The following is a 20046-nucleotide window of genomic DNA, read 5'->3' on the forward strand; positions in this document are numbered from 1 at the left end:
GGGGGGGAGAGACTCACTCAAGGGTTCATTTCGCTTTGTTTCGATTTTGGCATCTGTCCATCGCGGAATTTCGACATACATGTTGATAATGTTGGAGACATTTCCTAGAGGAAAGAGGGGAATATCGTGCCAGAAAGAAATTGGGTTGCCGTCCTGCTCCAGCCAGACGCGCCAATCCTATTCAAAACGATGAGTCTATCTTTCCATTAAAGCAAGGGGGTAATGCCATGAGGCCCATCTCTTGTAGGGAGGAAAAAATTACCAAAGTGTTGCGCGCACCAACTTCCCGCAAGCTTAGAGAGCTGGGATCAAAGGGCTTGACTGTAGGCTCATCCCCGCCATTCGCAGCGGCACCAACCACAAGGGAAATCAAGGGCAAGAGGGACCGCATTATGGAATTTTGCAAAACGTGAATGAGAAGATTAATGTTGGAAGAACGCAAGCATCAACGCATGCAAAGAAGAAGCATGAAAGAGCGCACCGGGGAATAATTCCTTGGCATTGGGGGTACACTTCTCTGCCTCTTATAAGTTATAACTCGCTAATAATGTAAAGAGCTCGTCTCCACTGCCTTGGTCTCTCCAGGTTGCACCGCAGATGCTGCTCCAGATTTCTTTACACTAACAATATTGCACATGTTTTCCCGTCTCTTTCGCCTCTTTTGCCCTAGGATATAGACTCATTCGGTCAAGCAAAAAAAAAAAACAAAATCGACCTGCTTTGGATAGCGAGATGCTTTCGCCTTTCGGTGTTAGTCTTGGAGACAGCTAGCTTTCAGACACGGCGAGCGACGCACGCAAGACATTCGAGAACCTGCATCTGCAACTCTTATTAGCGCTATCCACCAGGCACCGTGCGACGCCACCAGTGGCTCTTTTAGGTGCTCGGTATGCTTAAAAGCCAAGATTTGGGCTGCTGATCCAACAGGGACTCAGATGCGACCGCACGTGGGCCATGGTCCCCCTCTCAAGAGATATCAAGAAGGTAATCAATCATCAAGCGCCATGGTGGAACTATTCCGCTGTGGCTGAATGAATTAATTCGATAAATTGACTTGGTCTGCTGCTGAATAAACTCTTGGCAGCGGACTTGCTTCCCTAAAAAAAAAAAAAAAACAATGTTGCTTGTTGCAGCTATCCGCAATGCGACAGATGGGTATCAATATTTCTCGTATTAGGCCGCAGATGTATTTGAGCTCTGCTTGACGTCGCACATGAATATTACCATGATTAACAGAGATACGCCGCCATCTGCCAGCCTTCGTGCCTGGTACACAAAAAGGTAGCTTATACTGCGTCTTTCTTTCATGAGCTCCATCTTGGAGCATTTAATACCAACCCCATCAAACAGCCCGATATCAGGGCCGTGACGGGTACCGTGATTACCCATCCCATATAAATCCACCCAACCAGCTTCGGGTTGATGCAGCGCCAGTCTCCATTCGCCAGCCCAACGCCGACCGTGGCGCCCGTGATGCACTGCGTCGTCGACACTGGCAGTCGCAGCCTGGTCGCGATTATGACGGTGAGGGCCGTCGCCAGCTCCATGCAGAAGCCACGCGTGGGCGATATCAGCGTGAGGCGGTTGCCAAGCGTGCGCATGACATGGTAGCCATAGGTCAGCAGGCCGAGCACGATGGCGCCGCCCCCAAAGCACAGCACCCAAATCGGCACCTCGACCTGATCGTTGACAACTCCGTGTGACCACACATCGAGCGCAGTAGAAAATGGTGCAATGGCGTTGGACACGTCGTTGGCGCCGTGCGTGAATGATGCGGCTGCTGCTGTGAGGATCTGCAACGACGAGAACATGTACTCGGCGCGGTTGTCGAAGCGCGGCGCGCGCGAATGCATGTCTGTCAGGTCCCAGTTCAAGACTGCATTTCGCTTTTGCATACTAATAACGTCTTTCTCGATACCCCGCAGAAGAATGCGGTTGATGCGCCAGGTAATCACTGCAAAGCTCTTCCAGCTGCCCTCTGGCCGAGGGGGGACGAGGCTATCGCTCGCAGTACATGTTGGCCGTGGTGGTATCGAAGAATCCTGAGCTGCTGGTGGCAGAATCAAGTCGTCGTCCTTGTCGAGCTCTGGTGGCCCGTTGGCTCCATGCATCTGTACTGACTGCAGCAGTGTCTCTGATGCGCGCACGTGGGCGAGCTCCTCTGGGCTTAAATGCCCACGATAGTAATCTTTGATGACGGACTTTTTGAAACCGTGTGGTGTTGGCGGCGGTGCATCTCGCCTGAGCAGAAACGGGCCTACGATACCATGGTACCATTTTAGTGTCCAGTCCTGTCGAATGATGCGCACCCAAAGATATGGCATCACAAAGGCTGCGTGCAGCAGCGCACCACCTCCAGCAGCGGAAAAGATGACGACAAGCATCGTCGTAGTTGTGATGTTGATGTGACGAATGCCTTTCCAGACAAGTAACACTGCATCAGTTAGCACTGCATCGGACATGCCATTTCAAGATAGCCATCGTACATACTCGTTACAGCTCCAAAGGTCAGGAAGCTGAAGAATGGTATACACCAAAACGCTCGGCGAACCGAGTTTCGCTTAATCAAGACGAGCTGTTTGGTAACAAGAAAGACGGTGGCGCCAAGAGTTCCAGCAATCCCAGGTGCAATAATCCAAGCAAGAAAGACTTGCGACGCGCCTCGCCATCCCCAGTTTACCTTGTCGATGCCGACAGATGCGGTAGCCGTGCCAATTAAGCCGCCAATGACGCTGTGGGTGGTGGAAACTGGCATGCCATATCTCGTCGCCACGGTGAGAAATACAGACGAGGCCATGATGGTGCACATCATGGCCAACAGGAGCACCTGCGGCGCGTGGTCGAATAGATGCGGGTCGACAATCTTTGTGCGCAGAGTATCGGTGACTCGGTCGCCCACCGAGACACTGCCGGCAAACTCGCAAAAGGATGCAATGACCATGGCCTGCTTCAGCGTCAGCGACCTCGAGGACACGGAGCTGGCAAAGGAATTGGCCACATCGTTGGCGCCAATGTTCCATGCGTCGAGAAAAGCGAACATGGTCGTCAAAATAAAGATGTAGTTGTATCTGGACATTATAGCCATTGTCACAGTTGTTGGCCGGCGGTTGCAACCACCCTAAGGGTAGACAGTATCACAGCCAATATGAGCAAGGCAATGACGAATACATCTCTCTAGCACCATGCGCTACCTCGTTAGAGAAAAGTGATACATCGTGTATCAGCTATTTAGCATGTGTCGTCATTCGGTAGCTAAGAGATCAAGTTGCATCCGCAGAGATGGACTCGAACTGGGTGGTGGCAGGGTTAAGAACTGGCAAAAGCTGTGACCACTCTGCAACAACTCCAGGAAAGGCTAGCCGGTAAGGCGTTGGTGTTGACACACGAGGCGAGAGAATCGCCAGTGGAGATATGAGACTTGTTGCCAAGCCTATGGGACGGAAAACTGACGCGACTCATTGAAGGTCACGGATGAGGCGGGTCAGGAACCAGAATCAATATGCACTTTTTTGGCACAAAGAGAGGAAACGGCCTTTGAGGACTCCGCGGACCGTGGCCGATAGTTTGTCCCAGAAATGTGGTCTTTGGTAGGGGTCCAGCCGTTTTACGTGGGATGGCGTCAAAGGTGTGCCTCGAGGCGCGATTCTGATTCGACCATTGGGGGCGCAACCATTTCATCTCGGTGACCCGGTGGCGTTTGTTGTATTCATGATTAGTTGCGGATCTCTTTGTTCGATTCCGCAAAGCAGCGATTTCGCTTTGGGCCATTGTGTGACGGGTAGGAAGGGGAAAGGCTGTCTGTCTGGCCTAATTTAGTTGACGTTTCGGTATCGGGTTGAGCTCGGTTTAAGCAGAGACGGGATGGGCGCATGAGAAGAGAGGCCGCGCATTGCCGCCCATACTTTGCACTTGTCATTTACCCGCATTACTCTGATCCGGTGTTTGTTGTTCGATACAAGCGGTACTAGTAAATAGAGTTGCTTGTCGCTGCAAAAATGCGGATCCACGCCTTTGTTGATGTAAATGAGCCTCTTGTACTCCGTAAATAGTTATACCTCCACATTGGTCTCAGACAAGATCATCGTCGCGAACGAACAGGACTGCGCAACTCTCTACACTAAGAGAAGCGCCTGCATGGAGGCAGTTGTGAGCAAATAGCATGCAAGCTCGCTGCTCGCGTTCTTTGAGGAAGGGATGATGAAGAAAAAGTGTAGTTACTGGCGACAACAGTCTGCTGTCCTGACGACCAAACAGAGTTTCGAAACTTGTCTGAAAGCCAGTGAGGCTCTCCAGTTTCTGGCGGCCGCCTGGCCCGCCGCCAACAAGGTTACTCCTCCACGCGAGCTCAGCACGCGTTGTCAACCTGTCACGGTAAGCGAGAAACGCCTTTTCTCCATGAATTAGAAACAGTCGCATCATGAGTACCTCACCCAAAAGACTCAACAACTGGCTCAGGCCGCGTGGCCCAGGCCGATGAACAAAAGTACCAATCGTCGAGCAATAACGGATGCGGTCTGGCACAATCCATCATCATCATTGATACTGTAACAAGTCGCAGGCCTCGTCGCAGGGCTAGCAAGACGATTCATGCAGGTGAAACTGCTAATAACCTCTAGAAATCGCTCACTTCTTATTGGTGTGCTTGCTCGGTGCATGGCCAAATGTGTTTGTTGTATTCCTAGAAAATTGCATAATCAGCAGACAATGGATAAAAAAAAAAACTACCAGAATCACCACCACGTTGTAATGGCTAAATGTCTTCAGGACCGCGCCTCGAAAACTGCCCAGAGATGTCCTTAGAGTGATCTGCCGTCCACCAGAAGCACTTGGCACGCACGACGCTTCGCCGCCGTCATCTCGAGGAGATCTTTGCAGCAACCAACCGTCGAAAATCCACAGATTGTGATGCTCGAAGAATTTTGACAACGGCTGCTAGTGTCTTATTCGAGGCGGCCCGTGCATCTTGCGTTTGGGGGATTCTCTCGCCAAGTAAACATTCGAAGGTGGTTACTCCGTAGCCTCGATAGGGTTATGGAGCACGGGGGGGGGCTGATCCTTGCGTCAGAACGGCGATGTTGGAGGGAATATTGATCTTGAACCAAAGGCGAGACTTAGACTTTCCATCTTTCTCGTTCTTGTCGCCCTTTTCAGCGTATGTATTTTGTTAGCTCGCCGCAGCCAAAGTTTCGATACGGATATCATGTCCATTCGGCAAGGAGCGACCGGGGCCACCATTTGCTGCCCGAAACTGTGCCGCAGAACTCTCGCCTAATTTTTTTCGGTACTGTTTCTTTTCGGGAAATTATGCATATCAAAATGCGTATCCGCTGTAGAGATCTCTGTTGCTGAATGTGTAGTGCTTCGTTTGTTGGCAGCGTAGATACATGTGCGGATGTAAAAGTGCTAATATGCAATCTTGGCCTACCCTTTTCTTCCATTATCGCAATTAATAATTCCAGTCCATCACCCCGATGCAAATAGCTCCGCCACAATCTTCAATCAAGGCCGAGAAAAAAACGCTTCTTTCTGGTTATTCACAGGCGTTCCTCGTCAAACTTGCACTCTTCGACCGTGACAGCCCCACTAAATCAATTCAACATCGCCAATGCCGAGTTCCTGATCTTTGTCGCCACCAATTCCACACCCTTTCAACATCAACTATCCGCCACCAAAAGTCACCATGCTCACACGACTCCCACTCCGACGCATCACCACCACCACCACGCGCGCCGCCGCCGCCGCCGCCGCCGTTACGCGCCGCCACGCCTCCAACTTTGGCGCAAGCCCCAGTCCTCCCAAGCTGCCCGCCAAGGAGCAGGCCGAGTTTGAGCGTCTGCAGCGCGCCGCCGCCGTCTCCTCTGCCTTTCAGCCTGCAGAGGCTGCCGCCGCCGCACCCGAAAACACGACACAGGCCACCGAGTCGGAGCTTAACGAGGGCGGCGGCCTGTACCGTGGTGCGCGGCCCGAGTTTGACGGGGACAAGAACCCGCGCACCGGCGAGGTCGGCGGGCCCAAGAATGAGCCGCTGCGCTGGGGAAGTGGCGGTGACTGGAGCTACAACGGCAAGGTGACGGATTTTTAAAGAATATACAGGGCGGGAAGTGGTTTGTGTGATTGTCCTCGCGGCCAATCTCACGAAACGTCGAAAGGATGACATACACGAGCATTCACGTTGCGGCTGCGACGACTTCGAGGCCATCTGTACAATGTACTATACTGCAGCAGTTTTGATTTGCGTAAGAGATGGGACTGTCTTCATTTCTTCTTGTATTATATGCGTCCATACATACATAACGTCCGCTTTTGGTATCAATAGAAGAAAGAATCCACGCCAGATTGTCTCATTTGCTGCGTGATGTGCCGTTTGCCAACCTGAAATAAAGAGGGCTGCCTTCCATCGCCCGCTCCGCATAGCAAGGAATTCATCGTTTAAAAGATTCAGAAAGCAAACAGATCTTTCCCGCAATTGTTAGTACATGGGTCCATAAGCAACCATCTATGCCGCCACCTGGCCCTTTTCATCCGCGTCCTTGGGCTTGCTCGCCTCGCCCTCGCCCATGTCCACATCCTTGTCGCCAGACGATGTCGTGAGCTCTACAACCACGGCACCAGCAGCCGCCTTGCCATTGACAGCTGTTGCTTGATTCTCCTTATCAGCTTCTGCCCCAGTTGGCGGATCTTGAGCAACGGCAGCGCTCGTATTTTCGCCGTCACCGCCCTCCTCCGCTTCGGCCTGCTTCCACCAGCTGCCCGAAATCTCACTGCGTAATTTGCCGAGGCGTTCCCTTTCCAGCGCTCGTTCCTGGCTGCTAATGTTGCCAAGGCTGGCATTGACCTCAATCATGGCCTTGCGCATGCGGTCTCGTCGTGCCTGGCCGCGCAGTCGCGCTTGCGGCTGCCCGCCATTCGCCACCCACCGGACACTCTGGATCATGTAGCTGACGCCGTCATGTACGGCATGGCGGCTGCCATATTCGCCGCCAAACTCGCGGCTGGTGAGGCCGAATCTCGTGCACCCGGCGTACTTGACCAGACGCGGCACGATGAGCACATTAATGTGCAAGTCACGGTTTGCAGGAATCGGCATCGGGCCGGATTTGGGGGGCGCCGAGATGACGCCTTCGGACGTTAGCTCGACGGGTACTTTGGGCTTCTTAGTCTCCTTGACGCCGTCAGCCTTGTCCAAACTAAACAAGGAAGTATCGACGTCTTCGGTCCATTCTCCCATGATCCACCCGGAATGAATGCAGGCCGCGACGGCATCAGAGTCATCGGTATAGACGTCGGTCCCCCACACAAATGCTCTGGCGGTAATCTCCTCTCTTGCAACAGGCGTGAGATGCACGCGGGGAACCTTGATGGTCAAGATGCTATTCTCTTTGCCCTTGATGCGGTCGAGCGGTAACGGCTTGGGCTGGGAAGCAAAGCCCCGGTTTGTGGACGCTCTGGGTACAAGTCTTCCGGCCTTAATTTCCGTTTCGTAGACAAAGTCGCCCAGATGATGTCGAGTTTTGTGTGCTATTGAATCCAGCACAGCCTTGGACGACACGGTTGTCTTTGTCTTTGGCAGCATAACGGGAGCTTGTATTTCGGCGGGCTTGGGTTGAGGGGTGGAACTCTGCGCAGATCGACCGGTGTGGTGGTGATGGTGGTGGTGGTGGTGATGTGTTGCGGCCGTGGTCTTGTCTCCTCCATTGTCCAAAGGTGTGTTGGATTTGCCGTTTTTCAGTGGCGTTATCCCGACCAATGGTGAAGAAACTGAATCGGGAGCGTGATGGTGATGGTGATGACTAGAGTGGGCGTTAGTGAAGATTGCAAACATGATGCCACGAGAAACGTACTGATGATGGTGATGGCCTTTGACGCGCTTAGCGCCGCGACCAACTGGAGTCCGTCTTCCGGTGCTCTCATCGTCGGGTCTATCAATGTCATCCTTCAGCTTCCTTCGTCTTGGTTTCTTGGTACCGTCTGCAGCATGGTCTTCGTCCTTGCCCAAGGCCCCCGGACCTGCCTGCCCACTGGGCGCAGATGTAACAGGATTGGAGGCTCCCATGTTGCCCACTCCACTACCGATGCCAGCAAACATGCGTCCAAATTCGCTCTTGATGCCTGGCTCACCAGCGGGTCCTGGCTGCTGGGGTTGGGCGCCTTGCACAGCCTGCGGGAGGGGTGACATGCGTCCCTTGCGGTTCATGTCCTGTACGCCCAAAAGGTTGCGCTGATGGATTTGACTGCTCTGGTCATCTCCGTTTCTCTGCCGTGCGGCGTCGTACGGTGCGGGGCCATGCGCCGCGTTGTGATACCCAGGAGGAATTTGCTGGTGCTGGTCCTCACGAGCGCGACCGGCAGGAGGCTGGCGGTCGAGAGGAACTCGTTCGGGTGAGTCGTAGGGCTGTGTAGAGGCAGCTGCGGAGGCTTGAGAATGGGGATGAGGATGCGAGGTGGGTGCGTAGCGGTCTTGATGCTGCGGCGGCGGCGCTGTTTGGTAAGCAGAGCCATGAGGTTGGTGAGGCCCAGATGCGGGAGGGTATTCGGGATGGGCACGCTGATGGTCCATGGGGGCGCGATAATTGTGTTCGGGGCCTTGATGAGCCCAGTGTTGGTCTCGGGGCGGTTCGCGTCGATCGGTTGGCTCTGGATGCCTAGGATAGGATGACTGATTTCGGGGGTTGAGCTCTGGCGGGCCGTGGCGCGGTTCTCCACCAGCATATGCATGCTCTCTGGCCTCCCGCTCTCGTTGGTCGGGGCCGGGCTGTCTGTCTCGCTCCAAGCGATATCGGTCATCAAAAGGATAATGTCGCTGCGTGGCACGGTCTAGGTAATCTGCGCCATGTCGTTCATCGAGGCGTACGTAGCGGTCGTCTTGCGGCGCGCGGGCCAAATCGATCGGTCTCGGAAGGTTGCTAAAGGGCTTTGGCTGGTTGCCAGGCGTGTTGGTAGGACCAGTCGAGACCCTGCCCGGGTCGCGCCCAGTTTCTGCAGGGGCTGATGGGTGCCTGGCATGATAAGATTGCGGCGTGCTGTATCTTTGGACATCGGGTGTGGTCGCGTAATGGCCTCGAGGCGATGGTGCGGCGCTACCGCGTGGATCGTAGTTTCGCTGGTGGTCTGGCGTCTGCGGACGTCGAAAGGGGTTATAATCGGAAGAGGCTGAGTGCATGCGAGGCGAGGCATGAACAGAAGGGCCGTATTGAGAGGCCGATGCGGTCGGGGGAGCAGAGTGCGGCGAGTAGTGTGGCGGAGGAGGCTGCGACTCGCGCGAGGCCGGGGGCGGACCGCCCAGCATCGACGAAATCGACATGGAGCTGCCTGCACCTGGTGAGGATCGCGTAAGTGCGTTGAACGCGGGCAAATCCCTACCCGAGCCAAAGGAGCCGTGAGGCGGCGGCGGCGCTACACCAGCGGGCGGCCTCGGTGGTGGTGGTCCATAACTCCCAGAGCTGTGACTATGCTGGTGATGCGGTGGTTGATGCTGCTGCTGCTGTTGCCCCAAGTGCGGCGGAGGTGTCCGGTTGGGAGGCGGCATGGCTCCACCAGCACCGAGATATAGGATCGAGGAGGGCGACGAAGAGTTCGAGGGTCGATAAAGGTCGGGGAGATGAGGAAGCTGTGAGCGCGACGGTCGCGAGGCTGGAGTTGTCGGACTAGCGGGCGCAGTGGCAGCGCGGGATCGGGAGGATGGGTAGGTAATGGAGAGGAGGGCGGCGGCGGTGGTGGTGGCGGCGCCCGCGGACGGCAGTAGGGCGGCAGCGTAGTTTTATGAGCAAAAGTTGCCGCGCCGAGGAGTCTGCTTGAAGCTGTCGGGATGATGAGGATGCGCCGTTGGTGTTGTCGATGCAGTAATTTGCGGTGACGAGCGGCGGGTGGCTGCTTTTGCTTCAGGCGGTGGTTGTGCCTGGAATTCGCGGCGGCCGGCTCTTTTTTTGGGGGGAGACTTGGGCGAAAGGATTTTTTATTTCTTTTATTTTTTTCTCCTCTTTGTTTTAGCGTTGCGGGACACTGGCTGACAATTTGGTGCTTGCATTTTACTTTGGCGCCTGTGAGTGGTCAGCTGTCGGGTGAAAGGCGGGTTCCCCCCAGAGCTACAAGGGCCTAGGGACGCTGGAAGCTGCTGCCGGTACCCGCTCTTGGGCCCGAACCTCCCCCGAACTCAGGTGCAGCTCGCGCTGTCTGGGGGCTGGGCGAGGGCGGTAAAGTAGCTACGTTTTTTACGTGAGCTGTCCTCCATCTTTGAGATGACTCATGATGGCGGGCAGCGATGAGAGAAATGGTCTTTCTGGTATGGACCAGTTACCGAATTGCGACAAGTGCTCTCCTGTTGATGGCTGGCTCCGCTATTACCGCTGTTCGGGAATCTGTGGGTCCCATCGACGCTCGAGGCTGAGCATTTGAAAGCCGAAAAAAAAGAAGGGCAAAAAAAAAAGGAAGAAATCAGCAGGTGGCCGGCCAGTTCATCCCAGTCTCTTTCAAGGTAACCCCCCGCCCGTGAGACATTCTCGGCGCGCGGTACAGATAGAATCACGCAACATCTGCGAATCAACAACTGACAACTCGGAAAGAGGCTTTCTCGATAAAGCTTGCCATGCCACGTTACAGTGTAATAATATCATCATAATGGTGATGCAGGCTTTGCATCAAATCGCGCATCAAAGGCTGGCTAGCCGCATGACCACCCAAACTATCGAACAAGCTCTGGCACCAGCACCCATAACTACATGCCTACCTAACTTTCACCCTCCTCTGTCAAATCTTATCGGATGGGCAGCTTTCGGCAGGCAAAACGCCACTTTGCTCCCTTTGTTACCCCAACCCGACCCGGTGTTTCCACCCCTCCTCTCCTCCTCATCCTCCATCAAAACATCACCACCATCATGCACGATTACTACTCTGCACATTCATCAACTATTCCGAGCCTAGCCCAAGAGACCCGTTCCCATGCCAGTCTCACTCTAGCTGCCCCAACTGCCATAATTAGTTCCCCCGGATTTTCTGGAGAAGCCACTCTCGCTGACACGGCAGCTTTCTCTGTGCAACAAGTTTAATTTATCCTCGACGCACAAAGCACTGGCTGAGCGCGCGATCGCGGCACGTACTACCTTCTGTAGCGTCATGGTCACCATCCCGAGGCTGCCCGCACACATCGGCAGGCTGCAGAGCACCTCGGGCCAGCTTACAGGCGCCTCTCAAACTACAACCCAAATGTCAGCTGCTGCGGATGATGATTGCTAAATTCCATCGCACTTGGCACAGCCCTACCGTCCCTCTATATCTCGTGAACTGTTTCTCGAAGAGACTTGCATCTCCTCCGTACGTTGCCGGTAGTGTGAACTGGGCGAATTCACATGCCGAGTTGTTTTTTTTTGCGCGCAATAATATTAGTCCCGACAGCCTATCTAAGATATGATGATGACTGTCACAATTATCGAATCTACTGGCCCCAGTGCTTTGACGAGAGACAATCAAGGACTCAGCTGACACCAATAAACCCCGCTGAACTTAATCAAAATAGCTCAGAGCTATGCCATTGAACAGCCACCGCTGAGACCACTTTGGTTAGCAACACAGAAGCATATATCTGCCTCGCTCTTAGTATTGCCTCTCGAGGACCCTCGGCCGACTTACACACCGAGCGAATGCCCACGACCGTCACCCTTCACTCCTCAATGCCAAGGCACGCGCAAACCTGGCACATGGCACTTGTCACTTATGTAATGGCAAATGTGTCTTCCTTGCATTTTCATCAATCTCGAATGTTTGAACACGCTGGTCCCCTTTTGTATGCCATAAATATCAGGTTCGATCTGGCCAAATCCGCGCCTTGAGCTTATTCACTCGACTGCTCTCTCAACAAGTGCCTGTTCCCACCAGCACGGTAGATATTGTCCGAAAGTGCATGTCTACTTCTGTTCCCACCCAAACAAGGCACCAACAAGTGTACACGGTGTGTAGCAGGCCGGCGTCACCCTCCGCGACGTCGCAGAGTGAACCGCTGCATCTCAAAGAACACTACCAGAATAGCGAGGAAATAAATCAAAAAGACCACATGAGTATAGCACGATCAACTTTCCCAACATTATAATGCCCCGGGCGCGACGATATTCCAAATGGTGTAAACCGGCTTGGCAGAAATTAAGTCTAATAGCATCATCACTCGTACGAGCTGCGACGCCAACAATTTCGGCTTTAAGTGTACTAATAAAGACGTTTCTATATTTGTACACATCGCTCATGATTCTATTCTGTTTATTATCTCGGTATAACGCACACTTGGACGCTCTACGCACTGCGTAGCTGACGACAGAAGCAGACTATTACTCCAAGAGTCCCTCGGCAGCCCTCCCGTCTGTGTGCTCAACAGCCTCTTTAACGACTTCCTCGACAGTCTTCTCGTCGTCGACTGGACTCTTTTGATGAGGCTCAGCCTTCCCGTCTGCGTGCTCAACAGCCTCGTTGACCGTTTCTTGGACAGTTTTCTCGTCGTCAACTGGACTCTTTTGATGAGGCTCAGCCTTCCCGTCTGCGTGCTCAACAGCCTCTTTGACCGTTTCTTGGACAGTCTTCTCGTCGTCAACTAGGTTCTTTTGATGAGACTCAGTCTTCTCGTCTGGGTGCTCAACTGCCTTCTCGACGGCTTCATCGACAGCCTTCTGGTCGTCGAGTAGAGTGTCCTGATGAGTATCATCCTTCTTCTCCCCAGCACCGATTTTCGAAAAGACCTTCTCTGGGACCCCAAACTTGATACTCCACACCAAGTCGTGATCGGCATCATCCACACAACTCGCGCTGTACACTATCGTGCCGTCGCCACACCGGTCCGCCGCCCAGCACGCATCAAACCACGTCGGACCCTGGTCGCCGTAGTCGCCCACCATCGAGTCCGTCTCCGCATGGAACGCGTCCACGGTCAGCTTTCGGCCCGACGCGCGCAAGGCCTGAACCAGCCGCGGCACGTAGGCCTCGTAGTCGCCCCAGTTACTCCAGCCCGCGATGCCGTCGCCGTCGCCGTCGCCGTCGCCATCGCCGCCGTCCGCGCCTACCACCTTGTGCATCATGAGCACCGCATCGGCACCCAAGCCCTGCAAGTTCTCGCCGTACGCCCTAGAGAGCAGGGTCGGCCGCAGCCGCATCTCCATCTCGCCGTCCGTCTCCGGCTGGCTGGCTGGTTGCGGGTCCGCCGCCGCCGCCGTCGCCACGCCGATGCTGCGGGCGACGACGCCAAAGAGGCTGGACACGGCCGACGCGCCGGCGCCGAGGGCCGGGTTGACGGCCGTCCTCATAAATCGCGCCAGATTCTCGGAGCGGCCAATCACGGCGGCGGGCAGGCTCTGGGCGATGCGCATCGAGATGACGCCCGACTGCGTCGGCAGGATCCACGGCCCCGCGATGGCGAGGTAGGGGCGCTCGGGGTGCAGGAACTCGGGATGGTGCAGGGTAAAGTCTAGCGCGTAGACGGTGCCTGCGCTGTGACAGCCGACTGACACGTGTTTAATGTTTAAATGTGTCAAGAGCGCCGGAATGACAACTACAAGTATGCACATGTTAGCGGGGAGCCACTGCGTTGGGGGGGGGGGTGCGCATTTCCATCAAATGTACCTTGCCACACCCGGAGCCTCTCCTTCAGCTCAACTTCATCGGTGCCACCGTAGCCTGGCCGCTCAACGTTGATGATGCGTACTCTGTGCTTCTTGGCCAGGTTGTCTTTGGCTACGTGCATCCAGCGGCTGCCTAATAGTGGAGGGAAGAAGAGAAAGACATTCTCCTCGTCCGGGTTCTCCACATTGCGATAGCCAAAGTCGGCGTAGGTAACCTTTAACGGCTCGGACCGACCTTGGATCGTCCCGCCCGGGAGGTGATATTCCCGACTGTATCTAGAGTCGTCAAAAGACGGCTCGGTAGCCATCTTTGGCTCGGGTGCTTGATGTTTGATGTTGATGATAGAATCGGGGACGGTCGTCGGTAGTTGCTGGGGCTAGCCAGATTGGTGTTTGGTGTTTGGTGTTTGCTGCCCGACGTCAACTGGAAGTGGGTAGCAAAATACAGCCGATATGCTATGCTTTCTTTCAAAGGCTATAATTACCACATAAAATTGTCTCAAATTATGATGGCGCATTTTGTTGATTTAATGATAAATGCTCATACTCTCAACATTCGAATATACATTCTTGTGGCTGAACTGGAAAAGAAAGGGCCTAGGATAGCGGCGAATTAGATGCGCGTTTGCTGAGCAGCGACGCATATCGTGGCGCTGGACTGAGAACTCCGAGAAAGAGAATAGTCCAATCATGACTCGTGGATTTTTTTTTTTTTAAACTGACAAGTCTTGCACCGCAACACAGTTCAAATGGACAGCAAGACTTTCGTGCAGCCATTTCACTGCATGCATGGGTCGAAGCCCATGTCAGGAGCACGAGTAATCGTGCAGCTATAGAAGCATGTTGTTATCGATCAATCCAATATTGACTTACCGCGCAGTTTCCTTTGGCTGAGGATAGAAGTCGGTTGCAGTCTCGCTCTCCGCAGAAGTAACAGCGTCATTTCCAGGAGACTCTGTCTTTTACCGGCAACAAACACACACACACACACACACGCTCAATCTTTAAGCAAAAAAAAATACCGACAAACGCAAGAAGCATCGTCTGGCTTGCCGACCGATCATATACGTATACAAGATGGGACCAGCATACAAGCCCCCCGCTTCGGCGCCGCAATGGCTCGTCCCTGTATCGACGCTCTGCCTCGGCGCCGGCGTCTGCCTCTGGACTGTGTGTTACATCCTCATGGCGCGCCGAGCGCTGCAGACGCACGCAACTCCCATTCCGCTGGTGGCGCTGGCCATGAATCTCGCGTGGGAGTTGGTCTACGGCTTGTACGTGGCCGACATGCCCGTCGCGGTGGCCGGCTTCATCCTATGGCTGCTGTTTGACCTGCCGGTGCTCTACGCGACCGTCACGCAGGCCAAGCACTCGTTTGCCGCCTCGCCGCTGGTGGCGCGCAACATTGGCATGCTGCTCAGCATCGTGACCGTGGGCTGCGCGGCCGCGCATCTGCTATTCGCGCGCTGGTGGCTGGCTGAGCCGCACAGAGGCCACGGGAGTAAGGAGGGCAAGCTGTGGTTCAACCTCGAGGCCAGAGACACCACGGAGCTGGCGTGGTGGTCAGCCGGCCTGTCGCAGCTTGTGCTGAGCGTCTCGTGGTTGGCGATGCTGCTGAGCCGAGGACATTCTGGCGGACAGAGCTACGGAATTTGGTAAGTTGCTATTCCACCCCGTCTCCTCTCAGCCTCTCTTGGCTGCCAGTTGTTACATATGCACGAAGCTACTTGCTTCAAGCAGGGCGTGTATCGATGAAAGAATCTTTCGCACTGTGCGCCGAAGGATCTCAATTTTCGGCGTCGTTGCCCAAAGGCTAGCACTGAGCACCGGTACGACGACAGGGTACGACGACAGGGCTGCGCACTCGCCATCTGAAACGTACTCAATCAAACTGAAGAAATAACACAAGTTTTACCAGGTTCTGCCGCTTTGCTGGCTCGGTAATGGGTTTGCTAGTGACTTGTTGTCTGCTCTGGTGGTATTGGCCCGAGCCTCACGGCTTCATTTTCCATCCTCTTTCCTACATCATCATGACTCCCTGGTTTGCTTGCGATGTTGCATATCCGTTCGTCTTGGCCCATGTACGGAAATCGGAAAAGGTACTTCCAAATGGCATGGTGGTCGTCGGCGATGCCGACGACGCAGGGCGCAAAGAGAAGCTGTAAAAGGGGTGGGGTAAAGGTAAGTGGCAGAAATTGGGCCGAAGTGGAATGTATATTTGGGGCGGACGGATATATCATAATCCATGTAAACGCCCGAGTAGTTAGTACATGGCAAATAAATAGAAGTTGTCGTAAATTGCTTCGGATCGGAGCCTTGCCCTAAATAACACAGGACCAACGTACCAATGCTGGTCCTATTGTTCCCGTATTAATGAATAATATTGTACGGAGTATCCGCTCCTCAATTACCTTTTCGCTGCGCCTCCACCGCGCGACTCAGAGCTTGGATGCGATTTCCGAATTGCTGGGAACTAGGTTGTCGCGGAAAAGGAGCAAATTTGTCGCCAGTCGCCACGCCCAACACTGACCATGGCATTTCTTCCCATGAAATGCATCCGCCACCAACTGGAAAACCCCCAGGTTTTCATAAGCTCACATCCCCCAAAAGATCTTCGTCGTTCGATGATCGAGTTGAGCTGTCACGTAACACAAGCAAGGCGTGGCGGGTTCGAGAACTGGTCCGAGACAAGTGGCTGCTATGAGCTGCGTTGGGAACAATTCACGTGTTTCTGAAAGGTCTCTCTGTTTGTGACGAGCAAGAAGACCCTTGCAAAGAAAACCAAACGGGAAACGCCCGATTGTCATACAGTGCCGCTCTACCGACGATGCCAGACCAGCAACCGTTTGTATATCTCATCACAACTTCACCAAAGTAATTAATCAGAACGGAAGACAATCGTCCATCCGCAGCCACTACCCATGCCCTGCAGGAACCACTCTGCAAGTGGGCGCCTCTTGGCTTATGGGGTACTCCTCGAGTGGGCAATAAGTAGGTCATCAACTCATGTAGGAGCTATCGGCAGGGCTACACTCCACAGTCTGCCACCCCCCTCGACGCATTCTCGATATCGGTATATGTTCTTGTGCGCCCAAAAATGGCTGACCAGTAGAGTGCATCGAATGATGAGGGAGAAAAAGACGCCAAGCAAGATGCAACGGCGTGAGCGCAGATCATCACGACATTTAGGCCACCACCACCACCACCAACAAGAAAAAAAAACCCCTCAGTGAATGTTGCTGCCTGACTTATTATGCAATGGGCATCCTTGTACGCACAACTCTCGGAGGAGTTCCTGAGGCGTTTGAAAGCAGCTTGTTGCGTGAGACAGTTGTGCGCCCGCCCGTCGTCCGAGTCTCGAGAAGGCGGAACAAGACTCTGACCAGTTCCTCGACGTTTGGCCTGTGCACAAGAAGAAAAGACAAGGGCCACGCAAGATGAGAGGGGCATTCTTGATGCATGTTTCTGCACTTCGTCTGCTAGCGAAATAGACTGACAGGGTGCGTTTTCACTTGCAGGGCTCGTCGTCGCAGCGAGAGGCTGTTGTTTCTTGATGTCTCGAGCACAGTTGGAGACAGTCTGCTGGTGACATATCTCGAACGATTTTGGCTTGGCGCCGTAGATATGTTCGCCAATGCCACGCTGACCAACGACAGATGAGACCTCTGTCTCTGCCGCTTCGCTTTCCCAACGCAACAGACCTTTCCGTCGAGTCACATGGTCTGTTGGTCCTGCGGCCTGGCATCAACTTTTGTGGGGGGGGGGGATCACACGGTAATAGCCTGAGTGTGTGGAGTTGATGCAAGTCGCCGGATAACGATGAGTTTACTGTTCCGAGGGCCTTTGTCCCTCAGTTGATTGATGATGTGCGTTCCTGGGCGTAATGAACAAACAGGCTATTCAGCAGTGGAGGCTAACTTAGTAGGTATTATACCTCCACTCCCTCTGACGGCATCACAGCATCACGAAAGGCGGGCGCAGACTTGTGCCTTGATTCCAGTTTCCGGTGGTGATGACTAGCAACGCCCGCAGTGATTCAACAAATGTACAAGAGGCTCTCTGATATTGTTCAAAGACTTGGGTACGATTGTTCAAGCAGCAGTAAAACTGACGCAGTGTAGCGATTTCTTGCCCTCCGCTCCGCCGTACGTGCGTCCAGCCTATATCTAGTGGCATGTACATCATGCGCGCCCGCATTAGCGTGGCCGAGAGAAGAGGGAAGGCGCTGCAGCATTTTCAATTTATGCCTCTCTTATCCGAGGTGGAGAGCGGCAAGATGAAGCGAAAAGCGTGCTTGCATGTTTGCAGCCGCTTATCAAGTTTCGTGTCTGTCAAGTACATCAAGTACATACTTTGCAGCATAGAAAGAGGCCAACATTGTTGACCTGGGACCGCCTACTTCTCTTCTTCGCCCTCATTGACGTTGCGAAAAGGCTCGGCCCTATCCGTCTCTCTCTCTCTCAAGCTTTATTATGATATATTTAGCGGTAAACTAACTACCGACTGTTGGTGCTAGCTCGAACCGTTGCCTCCACATCAAACTGTCGTTGATTGAGCAAGAAGACTGGGTCAACGGAGCACTTGATGAACAAGATACACCCGCGTATCTTGTCATTTTGTCCCCAACTTGCCATACATTAACTACTTAGCGTATTTGCGCTAATTTATAGCCGGGCGTGGTGCATCGGTCCATGCGTGCAAGCATTGTCCAACTCGGCGGAGGTGTGCTCCGTAAAACAGTCATTGATTGGTAGAATTATTGCACTAGGGCAGTGCAATTCTTTCAAGGAACCAGGGCTTTGGAGACGGATCTCAATGTTACACCAGAGTCATGTTGATATCATAGATGGTCTGTGGTCGGGCAAGCGGAACTCCGGTGGTGCAACAAGTCTGCGGGATGAAGCCTCGGAAGCTCGAGTTGTCGGTATTTTTGACCGCCTTGCCTTGTGACTCCTGGCTCCGTGTCGACGATTGCTCGGAACGATTGCATCGGCCGAGCACATGCAAGCTCCGTTATCCCTTGATGTCTGCCTAGACCCGTCGGGTTCACGGAGCAAAATGACCTGTACATACAGCGTGACCCTAGTTCCAGGAACCAAGAAATGCAGTCTGCCGACAACCTGCCACTGTGTAAACTCGTCATCCCTGACTTTGCAACAGGCAAACAAACTTGTGTTCACGTCTCATTTACCGTAATCCGGTTATATCCCAAGTGCAGTTGCAACAGCGTGACTCTCAGATTCTCACCAGTTGATTATGTGTCAGACAAGAATGACATTCTAATAAACTATTCTCAAGTCTATTCAGACATGCCTTGTATACTCCGTATAGATTCTTGAACTGGGCCCCGTTTGTGCGACATGAAACTGAGACAGAAGCTCCAAAGAAACATGCTGGACCCTTGATTCTATCACATTCACACATTGCACATGACGAGTCCCCCTCAGCTGGGACAACCTAATCCCGTCGGCATCTGATAATGCAGCAAAAGAAAGTTCAATGTAGTAATGATCAGTACCGAGTAAGCCAACAGCAATCGATCCACGACAACGCCACCATCCAGCCACATGCAAACAGTGACATTTCCTTGCATGCAGCTAACTGGAAAGCCCGCTGTACTACGGATACATCGCAAGCAGTTACCGAGTCTGGGTAGATCTGCCTGGCACACATCCGGCTGGCAAATCTCCTGCATGCTGGTCCGGCTTTGGATGACGTTTTTTTCAAGTATGTTGTTTTTGGAACGATTCACGGCGCATCGCCAGGGGTACACGTTTTCCTCACACCCCATGCATCGATTCTCACGATGCATCGGGGAAATTGAGGCCCACGAGCCACTCTCCGATCACTGCTAGAGGATCGCCTGGACTGTGAGCCGCTCGAATCTCCAAAGTACCCTTTCCCCCTCCTGTTTCTCAAATATCTGTAAACCTTCTCATTAGGATCTCCTCGAGCGTTGTTGTCTCTTGTCGCTTTGTCGCCCTAGCGGCCCGCCCCCCTGGGTCCTGGGTCCTGGGTCTCTAGCAGATGCGGCCCAGCCCAGCTGCGACCTTTGTGGAGGCCCTCGAATTCCCAAGAACCAGAAAGGCGGTGCGGGTGGGTGTATTATTAGGCCTTGAAGCGGAGAAACAGTCTGGAAAAAGCAATGAAACTATCAATCAAATCGTGTCGTCAACGAACGGATTGATGGCAAGACGGCCCTCTCCCCTCGCCAGGTCTGTACCAGCAGATTGGGTGGCGGCCCTACGAGATTTGGTGTCGGAATATGATGGCCTGTGCTTTTTAACTCTCTTGTTCTCTCAGCCAGGGCAAGATATTCCGTACTGGCAAACGCCTATGTGTTTGAACACCCACTCATTTACGTATATGTCGTCGAGACATGTGTGGTCTTTGCGATGAGTGATTTCCGTTCCAAGCTCCATCCTGAAAAGTGACGAGTCTTGCCCTCTTTGAG

General features: G+C 53.6%; 6 protein-coding genes across 6 annotated transcripts in view; 2 read left to right on the forward strand and 4 right to left on the reverse strand.

Moving 5' to 3' along the window:
• The window catches only part of BBA_09373 (inorganic pyrophosphatase), a gene marked incomplete at both ends in the record, with an annotated part of 1481 nt that extends 1090 nt beyond the window's left edge, over positions 1–391 (reverse strand). The window contains 2 exons of the mRNA XM_008604470.1: positions 18–177; positions 263–391. Coding sequence (XP_008602692.1) covers positions 18–177; positions 263–391 — 289 coding nt within the window. The remainder of the gene's footprint in view (positions 1–17; positions 178–262) is intronic.
• A 913-nt stretch (positions 392–1304) lies between these two features.
• BBA_09374 (phosphate-repressible phosphate permease) lies at positions 1305–3076 on the reverse strand (the record flags this gene model as incomplete). Its single annotated transcript, XM_008604471.1, has 2 exons — positions 1305–2434; positions 2491–3076. The coding sequence occupies 2 exons, from the start codon at positions 3074–3076 to the stop codon at positions 1305–1307; spliced, it is 1716 nt and encodes a 571-aa protein (XP_008602693.1).
• A 2604-nt stretch (positions 3077–5680) lies between these two features.
• BBA_09375 (Protein of unknown function DUF1674) lies at positions 5681–6082 on the forward strand (the record flags this gene model as incomplete). The annotated part of the gene is made up of 1 exon (XM_008604472.1): positions 5681–6082. The coding sequence occupies one exon, from the start codon at positions 5681–5683 to the stop codon at positions 6080–6082; it is 402 nt and encodes a 133-aa protein (XP_008602694.1).
• A 414-nt stretch (positions 6083–6496) lies between these two features.
• Positions 6497–9526, reverse strand: BBA_09376 (histone deacetylation protein Rxt3; the record flags this gene model as incomplete). Its single annotated transcript, XM_008604473.1, has 1 exon — positions 6497–9526. One exon carries the CDS (start codon positions 9524–9526, stop codon positions 6497–6499), a length of 3030 nt encoding a protein of 1009 aa, XP_008602695.1.
• Positions 9527–12311: 2785 nt separating this feature from the next.
• On the reverse strand, positions 12312–13900 carry BBA_09377 (alpha/beta hydrolase fold family protein; the record flags this gene model as incomplete). The annotated part of the gene is made up of 2 exons (XM_008604474.1): positions 12312–13522; positions 13594–13900. 2 exons carry the CDS (start codon positions 13898–13900, stop codon positions 12312–12314), a joined length of 1518 nt encoding a protein of 505 aa, XP_008602696.1.
• Positions 13901–14669: 769 nt separating this feature from the next.
• On the forward strand, positions 14670–15757 carry BBA_09378 (PaxB protein; the record flags this gene model as incomplete). Its single annotated transcript, XM_008604475.1, has 2 exons — positions 14670–15247; positions 15511–15757. 2 exons carry the CDS (start codon positions 14670–14672, stop codon positions 15755–15757), a joined length of 825 nt encoding a protein of 274 aa, XP_008602697.1.
• Between the last annotated feature and the right edge of the window lie 4289 nt (positions 15758–20046).

This window comes from Beauveria bassiana, assembly GCF_000280675.1.
Source record: "Beauveria bassiana ARSEF 2860 unplaced genomic scaffold BBA_S00052, whole genome shotgun sequence".
Lineage (NCBI taxonomy): Eukaryota > Fungi > Ascomycota > Sordariomycetes > Hypocreales > Cordycipitaceae > Beauveria > Beauveria bassiana.